Source organism: Salarias fasciatus, assembly GCF_902148845.1.
Source record: "Salarias fasciatus chromosome 7 unlocalized genomic scaffold, fSalaFa1.1 super_scaffold_4, whole genome shotgun sequence".
Lineage (NCBI taxonomy): Eukaryota > Metazoa > Chordata > Actinopteri > Blenniiformes > Blenniidae > Salarias > Salarias fasciatus.
The window spans coordinates 93040-111888 of NW_021941229.1; the positions used below are offsets into that span (position 1 = coordinate 93040).

The 18849-nt window shown below is 43.0% G+C and overlaps 1 protein-coding gene across 8 annotated transcripts in view; it reads left to right on the plus strand.

Annotated features, from left to right (window-relative positions):
- Window positions 1–3704: 3704 nt before the first annotated feature.
- The window catches only part of LOC115383091 (voltage-dependent anion-selective channel protein 2), a 33480-nt gene continuing 18335 nt past the window's right edge, over window positions 3705–18849 (plus strand). The window contains exons 1-6 of one of the 8 annotated variants that reach the window (XM_030085128.1): window positions 3705–3859; window positions 12979–13067; window positions 13972–14021; window positions 16398–16400; window positions 17348–17500; window positions 17576–17628. In XM_030085128.1, coding sequence (XP_029940988.1) covers window positions 13001–13067; window positions 13972–14021; window positions 16398–16400; window positions 17348–17500; window positions 17576–17628 — 326 coding nt within the window. In that variant the 5' untranslated portion in view covers window positions 3705–3859; window positions 12979–13000. Of the gene's footprint in view, window positions 3860–12978; window positions 13068–13971; window positions 14025–14555; window positions 14588–16397; window positions 16401–17347; window positions 17501–17575; window positions 17629–18849 lie in introns of those variants that run through there. The other 7 variants (XM_030085129.1, XM_030085130.1, XM_030085131.1 and 4 more) reach the window with 7 other exon arrangements.

An 18849-nucleotide genomic window follows, 5' to 3' on the forward strand; every position in this document is an offset into this window, starting at 1 on the left:
ACAGGCCCTCGGCAATCAGCGTTGCTGCTTTTTGTACCTCCGATTTTGAGGATAAACTTTGACCATCGTCTGAAAGCAACAGTCAAGCAAGAGCAAGAGTCTGAAGGGTCTGAAGGGTCTGAAGGGTCTGAAGGGTCTGTGCTTGGTGAGTTTCTCACAGGAAAAGACGTTTTTGCGTGTGGAGAAGCTAGAGCTAAAGAGCTAAAGCTAGCTAGCGTATTTGTTTTGAAGTGCTGATTGGTTGAAGTAGCTGTCAGTCAAAGTCCACAGGGGGAGAGGCGGGATTTCAGTGAAACAGAGCGTTTTCTCTTCCGGGTTTCAGAATTAGCCCCAGAAAATCTTTTATTTCACAAAAAATTACTTTTCCTTAGCAGCCCAAATAAACTATTACCATGTTAATGCCAATCCTAGGGTTTGGACTAGCTAAAAAAGCAGGATACAGCCCCTTTAATAAGGTCAAATCAGGAAGAAAAAAAATATTTTCTCTCTCCACTTGGCCCAAATAACCTGAATTTAGTCATATATTAACTGTTTTTATTCTTTTTAGTACTTTGTCTTTATGAAAAAGCATTGATATATATATATATATATATATATATATATATATATATATATATATATATATATATATATATATATATATATCATTTTTTTATAATATCGTTTTTATTTTTTATAGTATTTTTTACTATTCCTTTAAACTATAAAAAATAATTACCTCAACAAAAATCAAACATTTCTCCAAACCTTGTGAATGTCGAAATAATTGCTTTTTGAGACCAAGGCCGATCTTGACGACTATAACATGAAGTAACTAGTCTTAACTGAAAGGTGCCTTAAGGAGTTTGCACGTTTTATGTGAAACAGCGCCCCCTGCAGGCCTTGGGCGTAATGCAGCTTAAGTGAAAAACTTGTCCCTGTGGCTCCCGTGCACGGAAGAGGGGGACTGCGTCGTCGCTCGTTTAGAAGCGCTCAAGTAAGATTTAAGTTTCTTTTCCCTGGTGGAGTCTGTGTGGAGCTGTGGCAGTGCTAGAAGCCAGTCTGTTCTTACTTTCTGGAAGATCCTACTCAGCTGTTGCTCACTAAGCATCTGGCGGAGTCAGGGGTGAAAGTAAGATAAGATTCTTGCAGGAACTGTGCAACTCAAAAAAATGTTTGTTTGTGCGCAAAGCCTGCGAGCATCGTACAAGACAGATATTGATAAATCCTGCTCTTTTTTGACATCCTTGAAAGCATAATGCCTTTTTAATTGTTTGAATGTTGTTTAGAATGTTTAAATATAATACATATTGTTATGGCAGCAGTGACCTCTTCACAATGGAGGCAATCGACAAGGACTGCTGCTCTTTAGCTCATTCAAAGCTTTTATAGTTGTAACAACTACTGGGAACATGTCACTCACACCAAACAATGAAGGCACAGAGGCCACATCACTCTCACACCGACCCTTCTCACTGTTGGTCCAACATAAAGTAAATGAAACTTAACAAGAAAAACACCGGAAAAACGGCATCAACACATAGAAAAACAATAACTTAACACACCTACAACAAAACGAAGTACATTTTAACACATTTTAACACAAAATACATCTTGAAACGGCCCGAACAATCCCCTCCCATGATGCCTTGCGGCACCAAACAGTATGGCGGCCCCCAGTGGCGCCTGTCGCCGCAACAATATATATAATATATATAAATGTTGTTTTTAGTTAAATGGTTTTTTAATTTTTCTTTGCATTTTTGACCTGTCCTGGTTGTCTCTTGAGACGGGGATGGGGGAGTGTCCTTACATCACCTAGGCAACCAGCCATCCAATGAAAAGAACGCAATGAGTTTACCTCACTTCCACGTGTGCTTGTTTGCGGAAGGAGTGATGCTGCTCGCATGACAGAGAGATGGAGAATATTTTACGACGCGTGAACCCTCACAATTTATTACTTGTGGATTATGTTTTGTTTATTTTGCAAAAATGACGACCCTGTTGTCTGCAAAAAACACACAACAGTGGACATTGGATTAACGTTACGCTACAGCGAGAGACTGCCGCTACAAGCTGCAACCTGTCACGGTAAGCGAGTGCTCCAGTGCTCGTCAGGCGCATTAACCTTGTTCAACACGTCACAGAAGATGTAGTCTGGAGATGAGTTTTATGTATTCATCAATTTTACACTTATTTCGGTAAAATTTGCTTGAAAAAAGAAAGGGCTCGCTTTATATGCATGAGTGAAAGTTGCTTTTCAGAGGCGTTCCGGGGCGTTCCGGTAGAAGAGGCCAGTATATTTCTTACCGGCACGGCGTTCCGGTGCGTTCCGGCTTACTTTCACCTATGGGCGGAGTAATGGCAGACAAAGCGAAACTCAAGGAGCCGCATTACATCATTCCTTTCAAATTCTCCCCAAAAAAACTCTGGAGCCGGACCGGCACTGTGACTTTCAAGTGACAGTTTAGCCTGTTAGAGGTACTGGTAATGAATATGTCAGGGCACATTGTACCCATCATTGATTGATTGATTGATTGATTTTATTTGTTTCATTCTTTTTTAAAAGAAAGAAATGAAAAGGAACAGAAAGAAGTGAGACTTATGTCTGCCCCTATCAACATAAAATAAATGACAATTTGTCAAGATTTGTTAACATATCACAAAAAAAAGCAAAATTCAATACAACCATTTCACTTAATCAAAATATAAATACGAAAATTTCACAAATAATTGCAGATCAAATACAACCATTTCCCAAGTGTAAATACAAAAGAAAAAAAAAAAAAAAACCTTAATGAAATATTTTCAAAAGAAACAATCATTCTAAGTTTAACCATTCTTTAAAACAGAGTCGTACCCTCCCAATAATTGTGCTTTTAAACATTTCTTGAAGATGTGAATGGACTGAGACCTCTTAATTTCACTGTCAAGTTTATTCCATAAACTGATTCCTTTTGTTGTGATGCATCTTTCTTTCAATTTGGTTCTTGATTCCGGTCGTTTGAAAACTTCAGTGCCTCTTAATCTATATTGACTGTCTCGCTTTGCAAATCTATTCTGTAAATTAAATGGTAATTTTTTCCGGTGAGCTTTATACATTGTTTTAAGAAGGTTGAGTTCTACCAATTCTTTCATTTTTAAGGATTTCAATTTTATAAATATTGGGTTAGTGTGGTCTCTGTAACCACTTCCATTCACCACACGAATCGCTCGTTTCTGTAAGAGGAAGAGTGGTTCAGTGTAGGTCTTACAAGCATTTTAAGCATCATTAAAAATGTGTAACATATTTATGGTGGAAAATAAGTATTTTTAAGGCTGTAAAACTCCTTAATGCACCTTTAAAGTAACTTAGTCACTCTTTTACTCTGGCTTGACTTTTTTTTGTGGGGGAGGTATTCTTTTTCTCTGACTTTGACTGTATTTGCAGGGGGGACATCATCTTGCTCTGACTTTGACGATGTGTTGGTGGTTATGGTGTGGGTAATTATCCTCTTGCTCTAACTGAAGCTGGTGTGTGTGTGTTTGTTTGTTTGCGTGTGTGTGTGTGTGTGTGCGTGTGGCGGAGGTTTGTGATGTTCTGGTGGGGTTATTAACTTGCTCTGACTCGTTTTGGCAGTGCATTATCGGTGACGGATGCGCTGGGGGGGTTAATGTTTTTTATGGGGTAGTCATCTTCGCCTTGGTTTGAGTGACTCTTTGTTCGCCGTCCAGCTGCCACTGCGCATGCTCCGTAGCATGTCTCCTTCACTGTGCCCTGTCCCCGTCTGAGCGTCTGCTAAGCTAACGCTAGCTGTCGCGTCTCCTAGCAGCATCACTTCAGAGACACTCCGGGCTCTGCACGCTTCTCTCTCCAGCAACAAACTCATCCCCTGTGCAGGTAAGAAGTGACAAAACCTGCAGGAGAATCCCGTATACTCCTCGCAGAGTCCTGTAATGAATGCGCTATTAATGCTACAACCGCTCCAAGGTTAGCTCTGCGCCCAGCTAATGGTGCAGGTTGTGTAATGATGTTCAACCAGGCAGGGCACACTTTCACCCCGATGAGGGGCTCCGTGTCGGGTTCCGAGGGGCCGTAACCTGGCCAGGCCTGCACACCGGGGGCTCAGTACAGCTCCATGACCACCTCTTTACTGGTCTCCTTTATCCTAGTGCAGCTCCAACCCCTTCACACCTCTGCTGTCGGTCTGCTCAGTGCTCACCTTTGTTTTTGCTCCCATTCCTGCGCAAAGTGGCCTTCTCTGCGGCATTTCTGACTCTGCTCACCATAGTTTCATGAATTTCAGTTCAGGCCCTCCTTTTGTCCACCATGCAGCTGCCCCCTGTGGCTTCTTGCCGTGTCTGGCGGGTTGTTGGCCTTCCTGCAGCCTCCCAGGGAACACTTTGTTCCTTTTTGCTGGACTTCAGTAGGAAACAGAGAAAACCCCTCTCCTTTTTTGATATTTATGCCTCATTAGTCACCAGCAGTTTATGAGTGCAGACAGTGTGAAAGCATGTCATAGAGGGGTATAGTTTGTATCAATAAATTAAGTGAATAATCACAGAAACCTCTTCTTTTTCTTGCATCAATAGCTGATTTTTCACAATTCCAGCACTTTTTGTGGTGTGAAAAAAACCTGCACAAATCATTTACACAGCGCATTGAGTAAAACCATAGGTTTCACTGCATAACCATAGAAATGTCTTATGTTTGTGAAATTTATAGCAGATTTTTCACAATTTCAACACTTTATTTTAGTTATGTTTTATTGCAATTTTTCAATTTACCGTATTGGCCCGAATATAAGACGACTCTGACTATAAGACGACCCCTATTTTTCAAATATAATTTTGTGAAAATAAAAATATGTGTAAGACAATAAGGTTACTCATAAAAGAACTTTTTGTTGTACAATTATTCTAACCTCAAAAACTCACAGCAGAGATAACATTTCATTTGATTTAAGATAAATTACTGCAGTATTAAACAAAAAATATATTCTCTTTCTCAAAATAAGCAACATCAAATTAAGTACCTCAAAGGTTTAATAACTGGATTAATGATGTAAATAACTTTCAAAGTCGAAGTCTCCCTATGCACGAGTGCGTTAGGTGGCGCCTATTTCCGTTTCATAACCCCAGGCCACACAGCTACTGTGAGTAGTGAAAGCTACAGTGGGGTAGGGCTGTCACGATTAGGAATGTTAGGAGACAATTAATTGTCAGGAAAAAAAATCGTGATTGACGAATATATGGAGGGGATGAGTGCATTCACTCGCAGAGGGGGGGGGGGGTTGTTGTTGTGCGTGTGTGTGTGTGTGGAATCTAGTTGCGGGCCTGCCTGGACGGTTTGTCGGGCCGTATTCAGCCCGCGGGCTGCCAGTTGATGATCGCTGTAGTATTAGCTAATTAGCATGTTAACGCTTTTGACCGGCACTGTTTTACGGCAAAATTGACACATCACTTCCTCCACGTCACTGCGCTCCCTTAGTTGGGCTGAAAACTGAAATGCATCCACAGCAGTGCCCTGGTACGTGCCTTCGGAACCAGGACCTCCTCACCCTCCATGTTATTAGCCTAGCCTCGCTAACCATCCAGCCGAGACGACAGGGAAACGGCAGGGTGAGTGGCTGTAGGGCTGGGTTAAACGATTATTTTTGCAATCGATTAATCTAGGAAATAGTTCGTCGATGCATCGATTAATCTAAAGATTCATCTTTAAATCCGTTGCGGAGCTCCTCTCCGCCTTCGTGGTTATGCGGCGGTCCCCGCGCGCTCCGCGGCCGCGTCTGCGCCCAGTCGCAGAGATCCGGAGCTCTCCCATCAGCCTCCGTGGGGCAGCTCCACTCGGCCCCTGGAAGCCGCGGCCTGCTTCACGTGCCTCCGTGGAGCAAGCTGCGGTGTGGCAGCTCCGGATCTCCGCTCCCGGGCGGAGACGGGCTCCGTGCCGGCCGCGGAGCCCGCGGGGACCCGCCGCATAACCACGGAGGCGCGTGAAGCAGGCCTCGGCTGCTGGAGCTGTCCCGTCGCCGCCGTGGAGCAGCTCCGGGCCGTTTACCCAATCGCTCCCAACTCGGCCCCTGGAAGTCAGGCCCAAAGGCGCCGTGACAGGGAGAGGAGCTCAAACGTTCCCATCCGAGCTAATTGTGGCTAAGTTAGCGAAAACTGTCAGCTGACTTGCCTGAAGACGGTAGACGAGCTGACTTTTTAACACTGGCGATGGATGAAAAAATATAGCCGGAAAGAGCGATTTTGCAGAGATTATGTCCTGCACTGAAGCTCCCCTGCCGTGGCCCCCGCTAAGTGCGGCTAAATCGGTTGGATCTAAATAATTGCTGCTACTCGATGCCGCCGCCATTTTTTTTTTATTCTGAAACAACGCATCGACGTGCAGTTTTTGCGTCGACGTATTTTTTGCGTCAACGTAATCGATGACGTCGACGCGTTGTCCCAGCCCTAAGTGGCTGCGACGCTGCATGCACCTGCTGCTGCTGCTGCGGCTGGCGCCGCTCCACCATGACGTCAGATTCTGAGTTTTATGCAACTTTGTGGATAAAATAAATAATTCACGGTAATCGCGAATATGAAAAATATTCGCGAATATGTAAAAAAATCGCGATTAACTATTATTGTAATAATTGTGTTAGACCTCTGGTAGCTCTGTGTGTTCGACCCCCTACCCCGTTCTATATATGCCGAGCACCTGACTAGAAGGCAGTAGGTACCATTTTTAGGTCGTGGGTTCGCATCCCGGCCGGGTCATATCAAAGACCTTAAAAATAATACCTACTGCCTTCTAGCCAGGTGCTCGGCATATATAGAAATAACTTTAGAACCATCAAGTTCTGTTTAACTTCATGAACATTAATAATTCAGGCCTCCGTGAACGTTGGATTCAGTCTGGCATGTAGAGAACAGTTCTTCAGAAAGAAAGCAGCAGATTTCAGCTGCTCTGAGCTTTTATTACTTTCTCCTGAAGGCTGTAAAACTGAAACAAACCAGATAAACATAGACGTGAACAAATACACAAGATGCTTCACAACATACATCACTGTCTAAAAACAAAAGTCAGTATTTAAAATCAAAGCCGCTAGCTCAATGCTAACTATTAATGGAAACGCCACTCACATGCTAACGGAATTAGCATCTGCGTTGAAACTTCAAAACAAACTGACAAACTCACAAGTATCAGTTTCACCTCCATTCTGAACATCAACTAAGTATATTCGAGTACTTACAGGCAGATATTTTCGATGCACTGTTTAAAATGAACCGTAGAAAAGCAAACAGCAGCCACACTGCTCAGTCTTCTTCTCACACTGCTGTAGGCTGACACTCTGTCCAGCTCACTAGCTCCCCCTAACGTCCCGGCTGAGCTAGGGCTGAAACGATTCATGGAATAATTCGATTATGAAAAGCTTCGAATTAAATTCTTTTGCTTCGAGGATTCATTTATTAATTGTGTACAGTGAAACTACCGTGAAACCGCTAGTGTGTAGCGCCCGGAAGTAAAGCGCAGCATGTTTCTGCACGAGAGTGTAAGCCGCACGGACATGTCGGAACAAGCAGATGGAGCACAGCGCAATGAAACAACGTGAGAATTGGAGCTGCGTTCACACCGCCAAGTGCTTTCCACGATTTTGTGCAAAATACAATTGGAAACAAATGGGAATGCGCGTTCCAGCCGCGACGAGACGAGACGCGGACGCGGTGCGTTGTCGCGATGCGTCAGACGCGTTTCCATAGGCGCGTCAGGGCGTTGAAGAACAGAATGAAGAAAATGCTGGCGAAACGGAGGAAGCACAACAAAGAAAACGCCAGAAAATGTCAAAAGTTTAAACTTTAAACGAAAAAAACAGAAAAGCTCGGTGCAAAGTCTGCACTGCCAAGCGGAGCTGGTGTACAGCACCACGTCAAAAAAAAAAAAATGACTGTATTCTGAAATTGTTGTTTTACACTCCTTTGAATGCACTTTAAAATTTTTGGGCAGCTGTAAGTTTATAAAGGTGAATGTGCTGTTTTGGACTCAGCCTGAGTATTATTACTTTTGTTTTTTGCACAAGACAGATGGCAAATTAGTATCAGTAGGAATTGTTTGATAATACTGAATATTGCCTGCTGTACTTGAAATGTTCTTTAATAATCAGCTTTCATGTGCATTTTTTTATAATGAAGGTAAGGCCTCAGCCCTCTCAGGTATTTTATTTATTTTTTATTTAAATAATTTGTGAATTTAAAGTGCAATGTTCATCCTAGCAATGAGTGTTCCTGTGCAGTTTAATAAATGTTACTGCAAGCATTAATAGTAGTTCATTTTTTTGTCCGTGGTGAGTTTTATGCTTGCCAAAATAAAAAGAAATGTTAAAATTAAAGCCGCAAGCGGCATTGGTCGGGACCGAGCCTCCTTGCCGGCCCGCGACTGAGACGTCAACTCGCTGACATGGGAGTTGTTAGCATCTCCCATCCACTAACATGGAGCTGTTAGCATCTGTCATCCACTAACATGGGGTTGTTAGCATGTCCCATTCAGTGACATGGAGCTGTTAGCATCTGTCATCCACTAACATGGAGTTGTTTGCATGACCCATCAACTAACACGTAGTTGTTAGCTTCTGTCATCCACTAACATGGAGCTGTTAGCGTCTCACATCCACTAACATGTAGCTGTTAGCATCTGTCATCCACTAACATGGAGTTGTTAGCATGTCCCATCCACTAACATGTAGCAGTTAGCATCAGTCATCCACTAGCATGGAGTTGTTAGCATGTCCCATCCACTAACTTGTAGCTGTTAGCATCTGTCATCCCCTGACATGGAGCTGTTAGCATCTGTCATCCTCTAACATGGAGTTGTTAGCATGTCCCATCTACTAACATGTAGCTGTTAGCTTCTCCCATCCACTAACATGTAGCTGGGAGCATCTGTCATCCACTAACAAGGAGTTATTAGCATGTCCCATCCACTAACATGGAGCTGTTAGCATGTCCCATCCACTAACATGGAGCTGTTAGCATCTCCCATCCACTAACATGGAGCTGTTAGCATGTCCCATCCACTAACATGGCGCTGTTAGCATGTCCCATCCACTAACATAGAGCTGTTAGCATGTCCCATCCACTACCATGGAGTTGTTAGCATGTCCCATCCACTAACATGGAGCTGTTGGCATCTGTCATCCACTGACATGGAGCTGTTAGCATCTGTCATCCACTAACATGGAGCTGTTGGCATCTGTCATCCACTAACATGGAGTTGTTAGCATCTGTCACCAACTAACATACAGTTGTTGGCATCTCCCATCCACTAACATGGAGCTGTTAGCTTCTCCCGCCTGCTTTTGACAGTCACTGAATAAAGGCACTGAGTGTCAGAGTTTGATTGACAGCTGCTGTCAGCTGTGTAACTGCACCGTATGCCCATATATGGTCATGTCCGTTAGAGTGGAGAGAGGAGAAAATTATAGTTTCTGTTTGGGAAACAACTGCTCTTTGCTCCTTTCCTGTTTGGCAAAACTGAACAAAAAATATCACGTTTGACAGGAAAATTAGTTGTCTTTCAGTTGGTGAGGTTTTCAGAGCAGTCAGACTTTTAGTTTGGACCGTACAGGCCTCAGTTTGTGAGAAGCGCGAGATTTTTCCCCATCCGGCTCCATTATAACTAAGAGCAAAAAAAATGCAGAGCGCACACCTTTTCATACCTGTGAAAACGTACATATAACATGAAATTATCCCCACTTATGTAACATCATCTTGTTCGGGAGAACCTGGTGAGACTTTATGTGTGCTCGGTTTGTTGATAAGAGTCACGGTTTAGCCGCAATCTCCACTTGTTCGAGGTGCTGAAAAAGGCGATTTTTCGTCTTGTTTTCCCATTATAACGGATGAGGGCAGGAGCAAGGCAGGATTTCAGACTTCCAAATTTGAACGCTAATAAAATCCACACCGTAAGACATTTGGCAAAGTTGTTCACAACTTTTGTAGAGAAATGTGTCCTCTTTCACGTCACGTGACTCTTATGTCTGTACGACAGACGGTCTTGGAGGAGATAATTTTTTCGTGAGCAGTGATTTTGAGCAAAATTTTACTTTGAAAGGGAAATAGCGAACTTCCTGTTGGATTTAGGTCAGGGGTGTCAGCGTGTGAAATTTAGATCTCAATGAGACGAACGTGTCAACGTTGGTTTGATCTCTCTACGACATTCCTGCCGGCCGTGGCGACAATTTAACTGTTTCTAGGTGGCGCTAGAGAGCAGATGGGGTTAATTTTTCTATTTTATAAAATTTTTCGCCGGTCATGATGTGCGTGCCAAATTTGGTGAGTTTTCGTGCATGTTTAGGGGGTCAAATTTGGGGTCAAACAGGGGGGGGGGGGGGCACGTAATAATATCTAAGAAACGAACGAAAAACAATAGAGACCATGCCCGGAGGGGCTCGGTCCCTAATAATCAATAGCTGCAGCCCCAGGCTGAGCCACTGCATGCAAGCAGAGGCAGTACAGGTCACGGGACTTTGGCTCCATCTAGTCCTCCATTATAGCACCACCCCATTTTTGAGAATACCATTTTTGGAAAAAAAATATCGTCTTATATTCGGGCCAATACGGTACTTGAGTTTTATGTCACTGTTTAATGCAGTAATAAACCAAATAGTTTTGAAAAAAATGTACATATGTGCGTGTATGTATATATGTACGTATATACTTACACACACAGTCTGAAATGTTTTTGTTATATTCAGTATCTGCAGTCACGTGACCGAGGAGCTGGCAACCGGAGGACCGCCGCCATATTGCAGTGAAAACAACCAGTGATACGCGGTTTCATTCCATACAGTAGTGTGCATTCGTGTTCCTTAACGTTGAAAATGTGGACTGATAAGGAGAGGAGGGATGTTGCTGTGTTGTCAGATGAAGTGGACAATCTTGACGTAACACACAAAGACCGGTACCGGGAGGAACTACGGATTTCAGGCTGCAGCAGGACCCGGACTTAATGCCAGCCGCCTGTTCCAGCCATGCACGGCTGAGACTCAAGAACCCTGCGACCTGGAGTACGCGGACATTTAGTGCGGTGATCTGCTAGCTCACATGTCAGAGTTAAACTCCAGCCAGAATGGACTTGTTCATCACGGAAGTCATTTAACCGGTTCAGCCCGACGGACCCGGTACCGGATCCAGCAGCCGTCTGCTCCACTTCGAGTGTAAAAAGTGACTAAAATGCTGTGAGGATGATTTCTTTCAATTGTGTCTCAAACAAAAAGCCTTAATCTCACTAACTGAACGCTGCAGCTGCACTTTGACGCCCGAGTGTTTGTTTTATAACAACCTTAAAATACAGATGCAACAATTCGACACGCCCCCCCTCACCCGCACACAAAACGCTACACAAAGTAAGATCCGTTTGCTCCACTGCAACATATTGGATATCATATGAAACTGGAAAATCTACACTTTTGATTTGAAAATACATTACCAAGGATCATATACTCCCTTAGAAGCGGTAGAACAGAACAAGAGAAGAGATCCGTCGGGGGAAGCAGATCCGGAGAATGTAACAATCCGAGCTATGGTATAGCCAAGTAGCATTAGCTGGTGCAGGTCGCTAGGCTGTGGTCACGGTTTTAGTTGAATTGAGTTATAGTATGGCCTCCAAAAGTAGCGAGAAGGAACCCAAAGGCTCTTATATATGAGTTAAGGCTGACATTTTAGGACTTTTAACCAAGTTGTGCTTTAAATATTGATTATTATGTTGTTGCTCGGCGGAGCCCCAGGAAACACGGCTTCACTCCATGGTGTCCCCGCCCCCTCTCTGACTGTATTTTGCAGGCTCTCCCCCCCCCCATGTTAACACATATTTAGACTATTGGCCATATTGCCATTACCCTTGAACTATTTTTTTTTCTTTTTTTCTCTTTTTTTTGTGGGGTCTGTCACTTGGGTTATTATTTTTGTTCTTTAATTTTTCTTTATTTGTGATCGTATTGGCTTTTCTTTTTCAACTATATTAGTTATATGTCTATATGTTTGCCAAAAAAAATTAGATAAAAAGAGTCGGGGGGGGGGGGAGAAAATCTACACTTTAAGACGACAGCAGGCAGAATCTTCTCTGAGCCGACCGCCTCCCGTCAGCGGCAAAACAAACCAGAACCCAGCTTCACATTTCACAGCAGCAGCTCAGATCATGTTTCTCACACACTTCTTCACTAAATCTCAAAGCTGTTCAACCAAACACAACGTATTTTATGTCCTTACTGTTCTGTGGTCATTTTCCATCTATTCACACTCTCCATGGCCAAAATTAGCGGCATAATCCTCTATAATAGTGAAAGAGCGTCATACGCCTGAATGTTTGTTTTCACTCCAACATGGCGGCGACTACCAGACGTGCATTGCGAGGCTGGGTGTGTGACGTCAGCTGCAAATACTCTATAGGAGATGTGGGCCTGATGTCACATGCTGTGATCACGTGGTCAGTGGAACCCTCTGATAGGCGAAAACAAGCGCCAACCTCGCCTCATAAAACATGAAGATAATGCGGAACTGCATAAAAGCTGAAATTCCAGCAGGGGGTGATGACGGTTTCAAAAAGAGCCCAGGTCTCATTGGAACCGATTAAAAATGCTGATTTTCAGAGTGCAAATAAAAAAAAAAATATGAAGCTCCCGAGTTGAGAACATGTTCTGGTCTTTTTCACTAGTTGCTACAACCCTGTCGCTTCACCAGACTCTGATTTTCACATCAATGATCTGTGAATTTTATATTTCGAGTTAAAGTTTTGCATAAATCGCCCTATCACATGTTCACATGTTGTTGGCTTTGTTGTTGTCAGCCATTCCTTTTGCCTACCAGAGCGCAGTTTCACTTGACTGGTGACGGCATGTTTGTAAACAGCCGACATCTCCTATGTTCATATTCCTTTTTCTCTTAATTGAATGTTTAGTTTTTATTTATCAGAACATTCAATCCACATTGTAAATCTGTGTGAATCACTGAATTTAACAATGACATTATCTTTATCTTCAGATTACCTTTGTTTCCCAGCAGGATGGCCGTCCCTCCTTCATACTCCGACCTCGGCAAATCTGCCAAGGATATATTCAGCAAAGGCTATGGTGAGTGTCCTGGTAATCTTAGATCTCAAAGCAGATTGGACCTTTGCTACACAGAACTAAGGGTCCTTTCACACTATTATTGTTTAATCTGTATCAGAGTTCACTTCAGGGACTTTCTGGGGAAGTTCACTTCTTTTGGGCATGTGTGAATGCTCCCTTGAACTCTGAGCCAGATCAAACAAGTGAACACTGGTCCCCTTGAATGCTATAAATTAAAAGAAGTTCGAGACGTGACTTGCAAGCTGACTTTCTAGCAGCTGTAACAAAAGGACGTGACGTGGAGTGCAGTGCATTTTGGTTAGCAAAAGTAACGGAGCCTACGGCAGGAATCAGAAGAAGTAGATGCACAAAGAAAGAGTCGGGATATGTCTGGTGGGTGGACACGTACTGGTGAGGAAGTGCATGTGCTGATTGCTATCTGGTCATACCATCAGATATCGTGGTTTCTTGTGGCTAGCCACTAGCCGGCTGCTGGGGCGGGACTTCCGTTTTCGGTCTGGGCCAGTGAATGAGATGTGCTTCTTCTTCGTCAGGCTTTACTTCCTCTCTGGTCAGTGTTTGTTTCGGATTACAGCACCTCCAAAAGAGCAGCTGTTGTAATTCTGCAATGTTGTCCAGACATCACCGGAGAAAAAAGAGGAGGACAAAGGTGGTCGAGGAGGTACGACGTCAGGATGAGACACCTGACGTCGTACCTCCAATATTTTGTCATATTCATTAAGCTAATATTTGAATTACAGAAGAAAAGGTCATTTCTAATAAGTCTGGTTGTCTTAACCTTGAATGTGGGAAGAACTAGTTTCTGAAATCTAAAACATTTCAATTAATAACTCAGTTGGTATTAGGACATCGGAGATCAATCAACTCTATTAACTCCGGTGTTTCATCTGTTAATCTCTGACAGGCTTTGGTGTCGTGAAGCTGGACCTCAAAACCAAATCACAGAGTGGAGTGGTGAGAAGACGTTTTTCTTCCTTTACCATATTTTCAGTACTAAATGTTTGAGGAACAAATTCACAGAAGGTTCTGGAACAGCAGCTGATGGACCTGAATGATCAATGGGACAGTTACATGTGGACATGGAGAATCATTTTCTCACATATGTTTTTTAACTGTTCACGACCCTTTGTTTTTTTGTTTTTTTGTTTTTTGTTTTGTTTCGTTTTGTTTTTTTAACAGATGGGACTTATAGTTCAGAAAATACAAAAGAAAGCTCAACTACCATATTTTCTGGACTACAACGTTCACTGTATTTAATGAATTGGTTGGTCTTGTAGAAAAATGCTAAAATGTACATCAGAAAGCAGAGCACAGCAGAAAGACTCCAGTGAGAGAAACAGACGGAGACCAGTGGTGAGCTAAATTCACAAGGGGTTCTAGAACAGCAGATCAAGACCAACATTATTAACACTGCAGTTACATCTCGGTATGGAGAAATTTGTTTTACTTGTTTGTTTGCTTTTCATGACACTTTTTCTTTTTTTACAGATGGGACTTACAGTCCAGAAAATTAATTCATGGTAATTAATGTTTATTGATACACAGACATGGGGGGTTATGGAAAAGTTCAATTCCATAATTCCATTCCAAAAGATAAACTTAAATAGATTATAGTTTAAGAGATTAAGATTAAGGCCCACAGTGTAAACAGTTTTTACAGAACTTGGGCTTCCAACTCAAAAAACCCAAGAACACAACAATTCAAACAGTTAATAATAATAAAGTCTCACACAAAGTCTCCTAACCCAGCAACCTGCCCGACACCCTCCGAAGGGGAGGAGTTGGGGGGGGCAAGTATGTTATGTGTTGTAATATTATTTTTTGCACCTTTAAGAAGCACATTATATATACATTATATATAAAATAAACCAGTAATTCAACCTTGAATTGTCTTTCTCGTAATAAATATAACTACGAAATTTGTTAAGCACATTCATACACTATAAAGAAATTAAATTTGTGCAAAATTGGTGCCAGAGCCTTCACTTATATACAGTAATATACAATAAATAATTCAGTGCAAGCACAGATGAAACAAACCAACAGTGGTACTGTAGCACAAAGGGAATGTTCAGACAGTTATTTGAGCTGCATTGTTTCGACTAATGCAACAATACAGAATCCAGTTTACAGCAGTAGCAATGGGATATGGCGAATGTCACTGGATGATGCGGAGAGAGCAAGGGGCAGGCAACAGTTTAGCAACTTCACTGCCTGAGGATCCAGACTATGGGCCGGTCTGGTGGTTCTGGCTCTCCTGGGCCTTCTACCTGAAGGCAGCAAGTGGAGCAGGTGATGTGCCGGGTGGTGGTGATCACACATGATGTGTACTCTCCTCGGGTTGTGGTGGTGTTGATGGTACTAATCTCTAGAGAAGTAGTCCCAATGACCATTTCCTGCTGTTTTTACCAGCCACTGTAGTGCCTGTTGATCAGCCTTTGTGCAGCTGGAAAACCACACCAAAAATCCATGTTAGGACACGACTGATGGCACAGTTGGAGAAGTTCACCATCAGCTGCTTTGGGATTTGGGCACCCCTCAACTTCTGTAGGTAGTACAGATGTACAGATGTTGCTGTGCTTTCCCCAAAACTGAGGAGGTGTTGAAGCTCCAGGACAGGTCCTCCGATATGGTCTCTCCCAGATATTTTGAGTTTGACGCTCCACCGCCTGACTTTGAAAGAAGAGTAGAGAGTGGTTTTCTTGCACATTTCTGCGAACAATGGGCTCTGTGCACAGCTCCATTACTTCCTGAAGTTCAGACAACACCTTTATTTCCTGTGTTTCTTGATGGGATGAACTGATTAATCCAGGTGTGTGTGGCCTCAGTAAATGGTTAGACACACCTGGATTTATCAGTTCATCCTATCATGAAACACAGGAAATAAAGGTGCTGCCTGAACTTCAGGAAGGAATGGAGCTGTGCGTGTAGCCCATAGTTTCTTTGGTTTTCTTGATGTTTAAAATGTGTTACCTTTTGGGACCACTAAATGTACAGACAAACCTCAATTACTGCTATATTTGACTGAGGGAGCACAAAAAAATGATGTGATCTATAGTTTGTAGAACGGTAACTGCCCTCCTTAAAGTCCATCTTGAACTGTTTTCCTCCTGAACCTTCCTGCTCAGACTTATTGACGCTTGTTTATGACACTAACTGACATTCCTGCAGACCCACATCAGCTGTTTGTCAGCCTCTCTCTCTCTTGCGCTCTCTTCCTCCGTCTCTCTCTCTTTCTCTTCCTCCCTCTCTCTTTCTCTTTCTCCCTCTCTGCCCCCCCCATGTCTGTCTGTATCCACGCCCCCTGGGACTGCTCGCTCTCTAATATAGATGGTAAGAACGGCGTCCTGCTCAGCGTGTCACGTCATTTGTCACGCCATCGTGCGCATGCTCGCACATCATCTTTTTGTTTTCATCACTGTTTCATTTTCTCTTTGTCTTTGTGATGATTGCTGTCTTGGTTATCTTTTTTTTTTTGGGGGGGGGGTTGACCAGATAACTGCCACCAATAACAATCAGCCAAAACATTATGACCACTGACAGATGAAAGTATGAAAGTTTAATCCTGAAAGCTGGTCCTCCCTCCACGTGCATGTCTCTGACGAGCAGCTCTTTCCTCAGTATTTGACCATGTGTTTTTGAAGTCTTTTGAACATGCTGGATTTATTTTTGGATGTATTGTACAAACATTGCACTTGAATTATTAGCATTTTTCAAACCTTTATCTGGAAATAACTTACTCGTTTTCAACTGGTTTCAGATATGTCCTGAAATAGTTTTACATGAATTTGCACCTTCTTCTTACTGGTGTTTTTTTAAGTTTACAGAGTGGACCTGTTTAAGGTATATCCATATTGTCCTGAGAATTATGGGACGTGCAGAACAATTGGATTTTTCTCTTGAAAACCTCCAGGACCTCATCCAGAAGAGAGACTGGTTGTGAAGTTGTTGGACTTTCAGTCCGACGATCCATTGTTGAAGCCTCACATTATTCCCTGTGGACAGGCCTCAAGTTCCCCCAGCAGTCCAACCTTTAACTGGTTCTTTTCCCTTTTTACAATGGTGTATCCTCTTTTCTTTCACATTGCAGCTTTTTTCTTTCACATTGCAGCTCTTTTTCGCCCTTCTTAATTTTTCTACACTTGCAGGACTCAGAAAGTTGCTCAGAAAGTAGCACCAGCACAGTATCAGTGGTCATAGTATTCTGGTGGTTTTTGGTGTAACTTGGTCTCACTTCTGGAGGTGTCTGCTGCAGTCTTCTGACTTCCACATGTCTTCAGGAGTTCAACACATCTGGCTCCAGTAACACGGACACAGGAAAGGCCTCAGGCAGCCTGGAGACCAAGTACAATATGAAAGACCTGGGCCTGAGTGTCAACCAGAAGTGGAACACAGACAACACACTGGCTACTGAGGTCACTGTGGAGGACCAGGTCTGCGCCACCCATTGTCGCAATCCGTTTGCTTACAAGACTCCCAGGATTCTAACTGTCTGATTTTTCCTGCAGCTGGCTCAGGGACTGAAGGTCGCTTTGGACACATCTTTTGTACCAAACACAGGGTAAGACATCTTTATTTAACTGTGACATAAGTAATGAAAAATAAAATTTAAAAAACCATAAACGTACACATCTGTCCACAATATGGAGATGCTGCGTTTGTTGACATTGTATTGATAAATGATGTATTGGTCAGTGATGTGTTTTTGAGACACTGGCCCTCATTTACCACATGAACGTACAGCAGAACACTGGGCATACGACCATATCTATGTTAGGATCAACATTTATCAATCTGGACATGAGCGTATTCATACGGTAAGATCAAATCTCACCACAGCTCTGACATCATGCAGCCATTTCGAGTCAGTGTGTATTTGCGTTGCAAAAGCAAAACCTGGCGGAGAGGGAGTCTCTGTCTGGACCTGGTGGTGGTGGTGGTGGTGGGGGGGGGGGGGGGGGGGGGGGGTTGCTATTTACCCCCAATAAGGTGTGGAACATTATTGCAAAACATTGCATTGGTCAGTGAGTCTCTTTTATGTGCTGGAGCCACAAGAGGACCTGAAGAACCAGGGACCAGCAGAGGCTCCCCTGGAGGCTGGGCTGAGAAGACAGAACCTGAAGAACCAGGGACCAGCAGAGCCTGGATTCTGTGACTGGCTGTTGACTGCCTCTGTGATCTTTTTCCAGACAGTGTGTTTCTGGCTCCTTTAGCTCCAGTTTTTATTCTTCCAAAGAGCTCATCCTTATTAACCTCATATGTGAGTGGATCAAGTTCCAGCTCGAATAATGTTCTTTTTTTTGTTTTTTTGCCAAGGTTTCTCCTCTGCATGCTTGACCTCAGTGGGCGGGGCTTCTGAACCATGAATATTGAATGAAATCGACATTTTAATGATGATCGATTTCAGCTGCAGATTTATAAAGACCCAATCACTTACGTTGAGATCAGTTAAATACGAAAGTTTCATAAATCTTATGTGTGTCCTGTCGTACAGTCAGGTCAGTGCTCATTTCTACGGAGCCCCTAAAGGGACACAAATTTTTTTTTTGTTTTTTTTTAAAGGGAGTTTATCGTGCTCCCTTAAAACTTTTAAGAGAGCACATAAACAACTTTACATGCACACGTAAAACTTTCAAGAGAGCACATAAAGTTACTTACATGCACACATAAAATTTTTACGCGCAAGCGTAATGTTGTTTACATGAGCACGTAACATTTTTAAGGGAGCATGTAAAACTCCGCTCCCGTCCATGTACAGCCCAGATTTTGAGACCACGTTGTG